At 44.5% G+C, this 12,524-nt stretch overlaps 1 protein-coding gene across 1 annotated transcript; it reads right to left on the reverse strand.

Moving 5' to 3' along the window:
• Positions 1-213: 213 nt before the first annotated feature.
• Positions 214-11,829, reverse strand: LOC101639626 (sushi, von Willebrand factor type A, EGF and pentraxin domain-containing protein 1-like). Its single transcript, XM_004717923.2, has 6 exons — positions 11,652-11,829; positions 9,491-9,661; positions 7,506-7,601; positions 6,032-6,127; positions 3,223-3,316; positions 214-371 (listed from the first exon to the last, which is right to left on the reverse strand). The coding sequence occupies exons 2-6, from the start codon at positions 9,588-9,590 to the stop codon at positions 350-352; spliced, it is 408 nt and encodes a 135-aa protein (XP_004717980.2). The 5' UTR covers positions 9,591-9,661; positions 11,652-11,829; the 3' UTR covers positions 214-349.
• Between the last annotated feature and the right edge of the window lie 695 nt (positions 11,830-12,524).

Here is a 12,524-nt window from a genome sequence, read left to right on the forward strand (position 1 = left end):
ATATTTTAATGGAAAAATCATCTTTAATAACTGAATAAAAATGTGCACTTTTCCAATAGGCAGTAGAATATGTACATGTTTGTGAAGATGGAGCAGCATCTATTTTGATATATAGATTTTAATATAGAAAATACAGGTAGATTTAAAAATGGAAACGTGTAAAATATGTCACAAAGAATAACAAAATATAACACGAAATTTAAAAAAACCAAGTAAATGCAAACAACAAATTTACTAAATGGAACATGATCCAGCACCAAGTTGGATTTTCTTTCTGAGGATCCTGGATGCCCAGGCTTTCACAGGAAGAGACGATCCTGCTTTGGGGAGAGCCCGTGGTGATCAGTGGTTAAAATCCCGTCCTCCTTTTCCTACAAAACAAACAGAATCAAGAGACAAGAATGAACTGGAGGTCAAAGCTCTTTGGACTTGGTGAACCTGAAGTTTTCATATAGCATCCCCAGTCTATGGTTTTACCTCCAGCATTTGTGAGAGACACATTTTCTGAAGATGCACATGGAGATCAGAGGACCTGATCTCCTTTTTCTTCTTAACATTTGAACTAGCTGGAAACAAGACAAGACTGGTCTTATGCATTGGTAGAGAAGGCAACACGTTTAAGGATTTAATGGGGGTCTCAGGCTTTTCTCCACTAGTTGTCATGGCACTATCTGTCAACAAACATCTCTATTGGGACCTGTACTGAGTGGGGTGCTGAGCAAACATTCTTTAAGGCACAATCACACGAGAGATTAAGAAATTTAAGCAAATAAAAACTGGTAAAGCTTTATTGCTCTGACTTCTCAGACAAGCTTTCCATTTTCCCACATGAGAGAATCCTTCTCCATCTTCCTTCCTACAAGGAGCTCTGGTGGCATAGGGGGCTTTGAGTTGGGCTGCTTATTGTAAGGTTAGTGCTTTGAACCCACCAGCTATTCCAAGGGAGAAAGATGAGGCTGTCTACTTTGTAAAGATGAACAGTCTCAGAAACCCAGAGATATACGTCTACTCTCTACTGTAGGGTGGCTGAGTTGGGATTGACTCAGTAACAGTTAGTTTGTTTTGGGGGATTGGCCCTCCCTTGCTGCTACCGTGTCCACCCCATTTACTCAATGTTTTGACAAAATTGACTCGAAAGTCAATGGTAGCTGATTGATCCATGGGTGGGCCCTTGAATCACTCTGGACCAATCAGAGTCCTCCTTCTGGATTCCCAACCTGGAATACATTCTCTCTCTAGGTACGTTAGATAGTGAAATACAGGAGCTGACAGCAGATCTGTCCTGCCACATGAACTGAAGAGAGGGAGAAAGCCACTGTGCAGCAGAGAGAAGAGGTGAAAAGGAGGTAGAGAGGCTTTCAAGAACTAGCTACTCAGTTTTCACGTTCAATGCAAGGCCCACTCTGGTAACCACTTCCTTTCTTTGCTTAAGCTAGTCAGAATTGCAATTATTATGAGACTCTTAGAAGAAACAACTAAATTTCACATTCTTTGTTGGCAGTTTCCTTTTCAGGAATATATATCTCAGATTAAGCTGCCTTAATTTACCCCCCAAGATTTGCATTTCAAAAATCTAGATTCTATTCCTTCTATTAACAGACTTAAAAAGCAAGCAAACAAAAAATGAATCACTGTCCTTCCCTTGGTCAAAGAAGAGTATTTTGAGATTGGAGAACTATGAAAACTCTGGATTTCTTTTATCTGTAAAATAAGTGGTTGAGATATAAAATACAAAATTATAAGAATACTATAATAAATATTGCCTATTCCTTAAGAGTGGGTTAGGCCTGGGCAGCTCACTCACCAGGGATTCAAACCCACCAGCCTGTTCGTGGGAGAGAGGTGAGGCTGTCTACGCCCATACAGGTTTGTGGTCTTAGAAACCCTGTATCAGGTCACAATGAGTTGGAATTAATTCGATTGCAGGTTTTTTAACAAACTTTGAGTCACTGCTATTCTTATGTATTTCTTCTTTCTTTCCTTATTCCTTATTAAAAGATCATCTTATTGGGGGATGCTTTTTTAAACCCACTTTTTATTGTGATGTGGGTGAAACTGTACAGAGTACATTGGTTTTCCACTCAACAATTCATACATATTTTGTTTTGGGATATTGATTGCAATCTCCATGTAATATCACCCTTCGCACTTCCTCTCTCTGTTTACAACTTCCATTCGTCTTCTTTTTCTATCCCTTCCTACCTTCTGAACTTTATTTCTGGGCATGTGCTGCCCTTTTGCATTCTAATGGTTGATTGTTGGAAGGCATGCATACCTCCCTCATGTTTCCGTCATCTTTGAGCTCTGTCACTTGGCTGAAAGTTGAGTCATGGTGGTGCTGTTAGTTCCAGGCAGAGTGTTTATGTGTTAGGGTGCTAACCCCACAGTCAACAGTTCAATATCACCAATTGCTCCGACAGAGAAAGAGGAGGTTTCCTGTTCCTGTAAAGAGTTAGTCTTGGAAACCCACAGGGGCCGTCCTACCCTGCTCTATACGGGCACGATGAGTCAGAATCGACTTGATGGCAGTGATTGTCCTCATTTGTCTTTCCCTTCACTCCAATCAATGAATATTTATCTACTTTCCAGTTAGTGGTCCCCTTTTCTTTCTTTTTAAAAACAGGAATGAGTCATTTATAGTTTCACTCTCATAGGTTCCAAATCTATTCCCTCTGACAAATGTTTCCTATCTGCAGTGATGGCAGATGCTTTGGATAAGCACAGATTCACTGGCACAACACTGATTTTGTTTAAATGAAGTTTTAAAAAATTTTAATAGCTTCTTGCTTTTGTAAGCTGACTGACATTCTAATCAAATGAAATCTCTTTCTTTGGAAATGAATATGGTAATAACCATTTGTTTTTTCATAATTCCTAGAAGATAGGTCAAGGTCTATCTAAGTGATGTATGTGATATGAAGACTTACTCTAAAAGTCTGAAAAGGGACCTGGAAATAGACCAGCAATGCAGCATTTGTGAGGGCTCTGTTTTAACAGACATATTTGAACCCTGGCATGCCAAAGTACGTCTAACACTTTCTGAGGCATACCAAAGGTTCATCTTTTAACGACTTTTTTTTTTATGGCTTTGGCAACAATCCTCTCTCAATTATGACATTTAGCTGGTCAGTAATGAGAAATGGACAGAACCTATTTTCCTTACTTAAAAAATTTCTTATCAATTTAAATACTATTTTATATAGCAAATAATTTTCAACATACCTGGAACAGTCGGGTCCTGTCCAATCTGAGAGACAATTGCATCGGTTGGGTCTGACACACTTCCCACCATTTAAGCAGGGAGACTGGCAGACAGCTGGAAGGAAAAAAAAAGCATGGATTATGTAATCAATATTTAGCAATGTTGAAGCAAAGGAACAAATAGTATGTGAGGATGCCGTAGGATTGGGTGGTGTTTCCTTCTCTTGAACATAGGGTAGGCATATGTTGGCCAAACAATCATAGTCGGAGGAGGAGTCAAGATGGCAACCAGGCAGAATCACCTGCCCAGTGTTCCTGTTGTTAGATCAGAAAATTAAGAGAAATGGGAGTATGAGTGCAGATCTCACCAAGGTGTGCTGAACTTGAGGGCAACCTAACCACATGGAGCAAGTCAGAGAGGTCTACAGGGTTGGCCCCAATCAGAGCCAAACTGACCCCCAACCCTAGAAATATGTGCTACAGAGGACAACACTAAACCTGCAGGTTGTGAAGAGGGGCCAGCCTGCCACATCCACACAGAAGCAAGCCAAGAAGGAAGAGAGAGAGCGAGGGACTAGACCCCAAACCCTGAGGATGACATCTCTACACGGAGCTGCTGCTAAGGCACAGAGAGGACTGGGGGGCCATCAACAGCTCGAGACATGATGTTCCTTCACTGGAGCATACTGTGGCAGAGGACAATTCTGGGGACATACGGTGGGGAGTGAGTCTGGTCTGACCCCCCCACCCCCCAGTGGGGTGAACCAAGAAGGGAAGATAACGGACCAGCAACAGGAGCAAAGCCACAAAACCCCTGAGGAGTCCTCAAAATAGACTTCAGGATAGGAGGGGCAGTTCCCCGAACCCCCCAGGACCAGTGGGGAGATCATCATCAAGGTCAGTGGGCAGAACTAGAATTATGTGTGTTTTTTCATTTATTTTTCTCTCTTGATTCAATCTTTTGTTTTGTCTGTATTATTGTTGTGCTGCTTACCTATGTAAGGTAGCAAGCCTGCAGAAAAAACAATGGGACCAAAGGTTCTGGAGGGACTTGGGCGGGGAGGAGGAGGCAGGAGGTGGGGATGAGTGAAGAGCAAACAACGCCACAGACAGGGTAACAACTAGGGAATTATAAGCAACACTGAGGAGGACGTAGAGATCCTGGGGGTGTTGGGGCAACAGCAATCTAGCTGAGGAATTTCTAAGAGGCAGAAGCAGGGCGAGTGTGACGGTGGGGCAGGAGGAAGGTAAAAGGAAACAGAGGAAAGATCTAGGAAGCAAAGCGATGGATAGAGATATAAACATAGGTGTGCACTTATGTAAATATATTAATACATATTTATATGGCAATAATTTGAGGAAGTTGATGGAATTTGGCCCTCTGCTCAAGCCCTCTCTCTCAACATAAGAACACTTTGTTCTAACAACCTGGCTATCAAAAGCTATAGCATCTGGGGTCTTTAAACAAGCAGCCATCTAGCAGAGAAGCAACGAGTCCACACAGAAGAAGCACACCAGCCTGTGTGATCATGAGGTGTCAACAGGATCAGGTAATAGGCACCAGAAGACCACAAACAAACAAAACACATATTGTTGAGAATGAGGGGGGTTGGAGCAGAGTCCCAACCCCATCTGTAGACAATAGGACATCCCCTCACACAAGGGTCACAAGAAAGGGATGAGTCAACCAGGGTTCAGTATAGCACCATTGAAACTATATTCTTCTGGTTCCTTGAGGCTACCTCACCCTCCACTATCATGACCCCAGTCCTGCCTTTCAGTTCTGGCTAGACTGGAGCATGTACACTGGTGCAGATAATAGCTCGCGACACTCAGAATCCATTTCATCGCGACACTCAGAATCCATTTCAGAGAATCGATACCCGGAGGGGAAGGGGAAGGTGGGCGGAGAAAGGAAGGGGGAACTCATCACAATGATCAATAATCCCCCCCACCCAAGGGAGATGAATAACAGAAATACGGGTGAAAGGAGACAGTTATCAAGGGGTCACGAGGGTGCAGCTGGGGGAAGGGAGGGACAAAAGAGGAGTTGATTCTAAGGGCTCAAATAGAAAGTAAATGTTTAGAAAATGCTGATGGCAACATATGTGTAAATATGCTTGATAAAATTGATGTATAGAATGTTATTATAAGAGCTGTAAGAGCCCCCAATAAAACAAAACAATGACATAGTCCTGAATGGCTCCCTTTGGGCTTTAGTAGAGTGACTGCACATTTTATTCGGCTTGTGAGTTCCACTCCCACTTCCGTGGTTTCACTCTGAAGCATGCCCTGGCTTTGAAGTGAAATGACATGCTAGCCCAGCCTCAGTGCTCAAGAGAAACAGTGGGGTGAGCTACCCTGTTCTGTTTTTGCCTTCTTTCTACCCCGTGGGGGAAGTAGTATAAGTATCCTTTACAGGATGCATGCTGGAATGTTAGAGTTTATACTACATAATTATAACAAATCTTATTCTTTAGCAGTTATCTAAACATTCAGGGCATTAAAAAGGCAAAAACTAGTCATTGTAATCTTTTCTTTTTACTGCGCCCCCCCCACCCCCTATCAACTTCAGAATTATATTTCTTTTGAGTGTTGTTGCAGGTGATGTGAATAAGGCTGACAATGCAGTCCATTTAGAGGCTCTTCTCTGGCACATGAACCAGACAAGTCTCTCTGAGGTCGCTCAGCATTGACAGCACTATTCAAGGGACCATCTCCAGTGGTTCTGCAAACGCGGGACTCCTTGAATGCCGCCACCACCACATGTGATCTGAGCTAAACTCATCAGAGTGTAACAAACGGACGCAAACCTGGAGAGGAAGCCTACCTGCATGACAGCGGGACCCCGTCCAGCCTGGTGGGCAATCACACTGATAAGGGGCCACACATCGGCCTCCGTTCAGGCAGGGAAGAATGCATATCGCTAGAAAGGAGAGCAAAAGAATCCAGTCAAAACCTCCATGCTCAGGTAAGCTCAAGTGCTCCTAAATCATTTTGCCAGAGGGATACCTCACTTGACCCACGAGATAAGCTTCCCTACCTGTTGTGCTTATTAATCAGCATCTCTGGACAACCACCATGAAGAAAGTATGTTTGGCTCCTTAGTCAGAGGTAATGACATGATTGCCAAATGCACTCCTTCAGGGAAGGCACACTCACCCTAATGGGTGTCTGCTAAGTGCTAGGCTCAGAGCCAGAACGGACTAGATGGTAGTGACTTTTTGGTTTAAGTGCTCTGCGTTGCGCCTTACAAAACAGGCAGGATGTTCTCCATTTATTATCATTTCAAATTTCCATTATCCATGGCATACAATGGTCTAAATGGGTTGAGCTGCCAAAGACTTTCCCCATCAAGCTAGTAGTGGGGGACCACTCAGCCTTGGTTTCCATGGAGCCAAGACCTGGTGGGGCTGGAAGCAGGTCTTCTTTCACAGCAATGATTCCTCCTACTGAGGCGTGAGCTTGTCTACTGTCTCAGGAATCCCAAGGGGCAAGCCAGAGGTTTGTTAGGAAAGCAGATTCTCAGGCCCGCCACCGACCCACAGACTCAGAACCTGTGGTTCAACCACACCCCTCAGGTGATCTGCATGCCGGAGAGCTGGAGAAACCCTGGTCTAACGCACGAGGGCAGGCCCCGGCTCAGTCAACTGAGCCAGGTCTGCAATACCTCCTGGTCAACACTCCCCGAGGCTCTGGACTCAGGTCAGAGCTGGGAGAAGCTCCCTGGGGAGGGGTGATTAGGAGGGAAATCATTTCTCTTCTTCATCACCAACCAGGAATACTTGCTCTGGTGAGTTGTCAGAAGTCTAAATGTCTGTTCAGTCCACGTGGTCCTTTCTACATCAGGTGAAACCGTCCGTCACAGTTTAAAAGGTTTCAAATGATCTTCTACAATGTCTGACCTTTAGAAAGAACTAGTGGCCACCACATTAGTAAGTTGGCTCGTCCTAAGGGTTTATAGATGCCTCTCGCATCAAAGTCGGATGTATGAAACCATTCTACATTCTATCCATGAGAGAGAGAGAGAGGGAGGAGCCCTGGTGGCATAATGGCTCTGTGTTGGGCTGCTGACTGCAAGGCTCGCAGTTGGAAACCACCAGATGCTGCCCGGGAGAAAGCGAAGGCATTCTACTTCTGTAAAGGTGACCGTCTCAACCCCCACCCCCACCTCCCAACCCCCGGGGACGTTATACCCTTTCTTCTAGGGCCACTATGGGTCAGAACTGACGCGATGCCCGCGAGGTTGGAGACTGAAAGTCTGATTTGAAAAGACAGCATGTGAAATTTGTGGACAGACTCACGCTCTTCACAGAGGCGTCCCATCCAGCCATCTGGGCAGGAGCAGGCATTTGGGCGTTGGCAGACACCTCCATTCTGACATGGGAATCGACAGACAGCTGGAAAGGGAAGAGGGGGGGTGTTAAAATCTTGGGAACTTTGGAAGGCGGTTGTCAGAAAACAGCATTGCTCCTTGACATTCGGTGTACATTTCGCTCCTTGATTCAAGCTTTCAGGAACAGAAGCTAAGCTGAATCTCAAGGAGGCATCTCGGCCAATGGAGAAGTGCGGCAACTTATTGGCTCTTATCAAGGCACTGGTTTTTGATAAGGCCTGAAAGGACTCGAGCACAAGTAGCTATCCATAGCTTCTAACACACCATGTCCCCTCGTGACTTCATACTGTTCTCTCCTCCTGACTACCAATCTCTTTCTCTTCCCATTGCCCCATCAACTTGTCCTGGGAAACTTTCTTTCGTTCTTCAACACGTATTCAGAACATCTTCTCTAGGAAACTTTCCCTGACGCATCCCCACAACTTCCAAAAGGGAATGGAATATGGACTTCCTGTTACCATATTCCTTAACATGTTGCAGTCCACACTCTTCTATGGCATGTGTACACATGTTCCTTTCTGTTTTCTCAGGTCCCTAGGTGATCCAAATGGTTCATGCCCTTGGCAAATCACAGGGAGGTGGGAGGTTTGACTTGACCCAGAGGCCCCCTGGAAGAAAGGTGGGGGTCAGTCGTACACACATGGGGTCACCATGACTTAGAGTTGACTCGAAATCAACTGTTTTTCTTTTTCTGGTTTATCTGTCTGCTGCCAGAGATGGTGATTCTTCTACTCCTCTTCTCTCTTCCCCAGGGGGATAATGCTATTTAACATTTTTGGAATAGAGATTTGGAAAAATTTGTTCTGGTTTTCAGCTCCACTTGGGAGGCCTGGTGGCCTTTTCCATAACCCCAAGGGCAGATCCAGAGACTTAGAACCCCCTGTCTGGCCCAGAGGCTTGCCCAGGGCCCTCAGAGTTGGGGCTATCCTTTGGCAGGCAGTGTAAAGCTATGGGAGAGGCAGATGCCTTCCGGTGGGTCAGTTTCTAGAAATGGGGCACTCCTAAGGATGGAATGTGAATCTCCAGTTAGATTGGAAATCATTTCATGGAGTTAACAGGCCAATTTGCTTTCATATGAAAGTTCCCTGTCTTAACTAATTGGAAGGGAATCTTGTGTGACCAATTTCCTAAGAAGCTTCAGTATTACTGTCACATAAGTGAGCCACCTTGTAGCATTCTCTCCAACACCTCCTCGCTGGGAGTCTCATCTCTGGCTTGGCCCGTGGTGAATAGGAATCGGCTGGGCTCTGAATGCTCTCTCTTTGCTACTCAGGGATTCCATCACTTAGTCTTTCTCTATTTAACATGTTCAAACTCCCCTTTCATTTCCTCTTCACCCAGTAGAGGCAGCTCCAAAGGACGTTGGATACTGGAAACAGTACCCTGGCTGGGGGTTGGAGGGTGGCAGCCAGGGTATTGGTTTCAAAGGTGTTGCTCAGAGTGCCAGCTTTTGCTGGTTTCAGGAACAGAGAGATGGTGGAGGGAAACTTGGGCGAGTTTTAACTCTTCCAAGACATCTTTGGTGCTGTTAGTGATCTCTCAGTATCCCCTATCTTAAAAAAAAAACACACCAAAAAAACCCCTTCAAATTCCTTTTCAATGAACTCAAAATAACACAAACCAACTAATGGGCCACCTGGCCTATAAAAGACACCCAACTAAGACCTCTTTCTCTCCAGACACACATGGAGTTCTAGAAAGTGCAGTTTGCACTTGTCATTTCTCTGCCTTCTCCTCTGTTCAACCCATAGCAGCCCGGCTTCTGCTTTCAACACACCCTACAGTTGCTCGAGTCTGTGTTGGTGGGGTAGCTGCTGTTAAGTCCAATGGGGTCCAGCTAAATTCCTTTAAGTTGCAGTAAAAAAAAAAAAAACCTGTCATGTATCCCCTTACCCCTGCAAATAGGAGGTGATGTCCAAGTTCCATTTTCTAGGCAGACGCTCCGCAGGGAACCTTCCAACATATATCCACTGTAACATGCGTAGGTGATCATGTCTCCGTACTGATAATGCACACCTCGAGCAATCGCATTTTCTACGTGAGCTGGTGGGCTGCAAGAGATTTCTACAGGAAAGAAAAGATAAAATATGCAAAGATAGATTTCCCCCTCCTGCATACTGTTGGGTAAGTTATTTTTTCAATCATTGTGAAGTGGAATTTCTTAATATGGTTCCTCTATCCATATGTCTGTCATTCCCACCAAATGATTGTGCGGGGCCATGCAAACAGGGGGTGGGTAACGGTAGTAGAGGGGATTGGTTAGTTTTAGTTGCCACTCCCCTGACTACAAGGATAAGCCTTCTCAGAAGCAAGAATAGAGAATTCCGGAGCTATCTAGGAAGAAGTGCCAGCAGTAGAGTGCTCAAGAGCTCTGTCTAAAATGGCAGAGGTCAAGACTAGAGGCACCAGAGGCCACGGGACAGGGCACTGGAGCCAGGCTAAGACTAAAGGAGGCAAGGAAACCATAAAATAGACAAGAGCATCAGTGAGAGCATGAGACTATGAGGCAGAGCAGCAGGCTGGCTTCTTGGTCCACAGAGGCCGAGGCCAAGAGACCATGTGACTGACAGGCCTTGGACTATCAAGAGACTGGGCTGTTGGCTGAGTTAAGTTGTTGCTGTGAACCAGTGACTGTATCCTTGATTTGTTCGGATCCTGCTTTGGGGTACCCTGCTCACTTCCTTAATGACCCCCCTTTGTTGTCTGTGCGTTCGATGTGGCCACTGCAATGGAGCACGGAATCCAGCAGAAAAGCAGAGTGTCATGGGAGGAACCATTGGTGTCAGAACAGGTAAAGAAGGATGGAGGATGGTGGCGCATCTGACTGTGGGTCTCCAAGACTGTAGCTCTGTCTGGAAGTAAAACATTTCATCCTTCTCTTGAGGAGCGGCCGGTGGTTGTGAATGGCTGGCCTTGTGGTTAGCAGCCAGATTCATAATCCACCATGCCACGAAGGCTAGTTTCCATACAGGTCTTCCTGTTACAACTAGGGGGAAGGGTGTTACATAAGCATTTGAGACCCAAGTCCCAGTGAATGGTAAAGCACACAGTTAGCTGGTGTAAAACCACAATTCTAATGCGACAGTAGGCTGCTAGTTGAAGAATCAAGGACTGGGTTGTTGATTTCTTCTATTAAGGATAGTGCGCATGTACTAATTCCTTTACTCTTCCAAATAAACCCACACCATTGATATTATTGGTGTTATTAACAAGTAAGAGCCCTGCAGCTCAAGGGATTTGAACACTAGCACAAGGTTAGGGTTAAAAAGTTTGAGGGTGGACTTCAAACCCGTGTCTTCTTGGATTCCAGAAAATGCCCTTGGCCTTCCCATGCACATTTTGTATCTCCTGAGTTGAAGTGCAGGGTTCTGAAGGTGGAAACTGTTATAAGCATGTTATATTTTAATACCTTGGAGCCCAGGGCTTTTGCATCTGATTAGACTTAATGATTATTTGTTAATTGATTGCTGGAGCTGAGGTAGCTTGGACTACAAGAGTCTGGAGGGTAGGGTTTAGGGTGGGGCCAAGGAGCTGCTCTAAGTGGAGGTAGAAGGGGTGTGTTATGAGATGCTTTCTCAAGGAGACAGAAGATGCCAACAGGTTGTATGCTATTCATCAACATGGCCCATTGACAAAATCTCAGGTCTCACTTCCAGACCAACTATCAGACACCAGGAGTGCAGCACCCAGCAACCTCTGTTTAACCAGCCCTCCGGGAGTTGTGATGCAGGCTGAAGACCAAGAACCACTGGTTAGTTTGAAGAATAAGAAAGAAAAACATCTACTGAAAATTATATATCTTTCTCACTCTTAGAAAAGCACATCATGAAAATCTGTTTCATGACACCTGGTCAGTTAAGTTATAGCCCAGAGCTAAAAACATTTCTCTTGTACTGAAGTATATTTTGGTTGGAACTCAAGAATCTTTCTTGTTGTAGTTTCTGAGTTCTAAAAATTGACAATGAAGAACTGATAACCATGAGAGGAGAGAGATCTAAATATCCACATTTAAGTTACTGCCTTTAAAGTACTAGTATACCACCCGCTGACTTACTCTCACACTTGGCATCTGTCTGTGTCCATGTCTCATCGGGGTTGCAGGTAATGATGCCTTGGCCTTGGAGCTGGAAGCCTTTCCTGCACTTGATTGACACATTCTGATCAACATAAAACTCCTTTTCAGACAGCAGAGCGTTCTCCGGGATTACGAAAGGGACAGGGCATAGATTTGCTGTTTAAAAAGGAAAAGAAATGCTTGCTGTAAAAAGAGAGAGAGACAGAGAGAGAGACATAGCCCTCCTAAGAGTGAGGCTGTCATTGATAATATGTGGTGTAAGAATGTAGACCTTCAAATATCAAATGCGTACTGTTTTTGAACTCATATGGAGTCATTTGAAAGGATAAAATCAGATATGATCTGAAAGCACCACGCTATTCTTGCTCTAATGTATGATTTTAAAATTCTGAGATGACAAATTAAATAGTGGTCTAAAGTTAGGGTCCAGACAACATTTAGAACAGAAGATAAAAACAGAGATGATATTAGGATTGCTTACTGCAAGTGTGCTCTCTAGTCCCTCCTTCTGAAGGCACAGCCTTTAGCTTCATGGTAACACAGAAGCCACCACGGAAGCCACCGTCATGTGACAAACTGACGGATTAGTGGAGGGTTTCCTGACGTCGCTATAACGAATTATCTTTACTCCCTACATTTATGTGTCCTTTATTATGATAATATTGCCTAGGAATATATTCCCTTTTCTCATTTCCCTCCCTCAATAGAAATCATTTTACGTTATGTGAAGTTGTTGGTTTTTTCATCAAGTTGCATCTATTTTTTCCCTTCAGCACTTTGGACTTGTAATGATACAAGAACTTCGATAAAAGCTTTTTCTGGGCCAATCTCACTACCAGTGGAGGTTTGCTC

Source organism: Echinops telfairi, unplaced genomic scaffold, assembly GCF_000313985.2.
Source record: "Echinops telfairi isolate 266 unplaced genomic scaffold, ASM31398v2 ScPeMD7_145;HRSCAF=453, whole genome shotgun sequence".
NCBI classification, from domain to species: domain Eukaryota; kingdom Metazoa; phylum Chordata; class Mammalia; order Afrosoricida; family Tenrecidae; genus Echinops; species Echinops telfairi.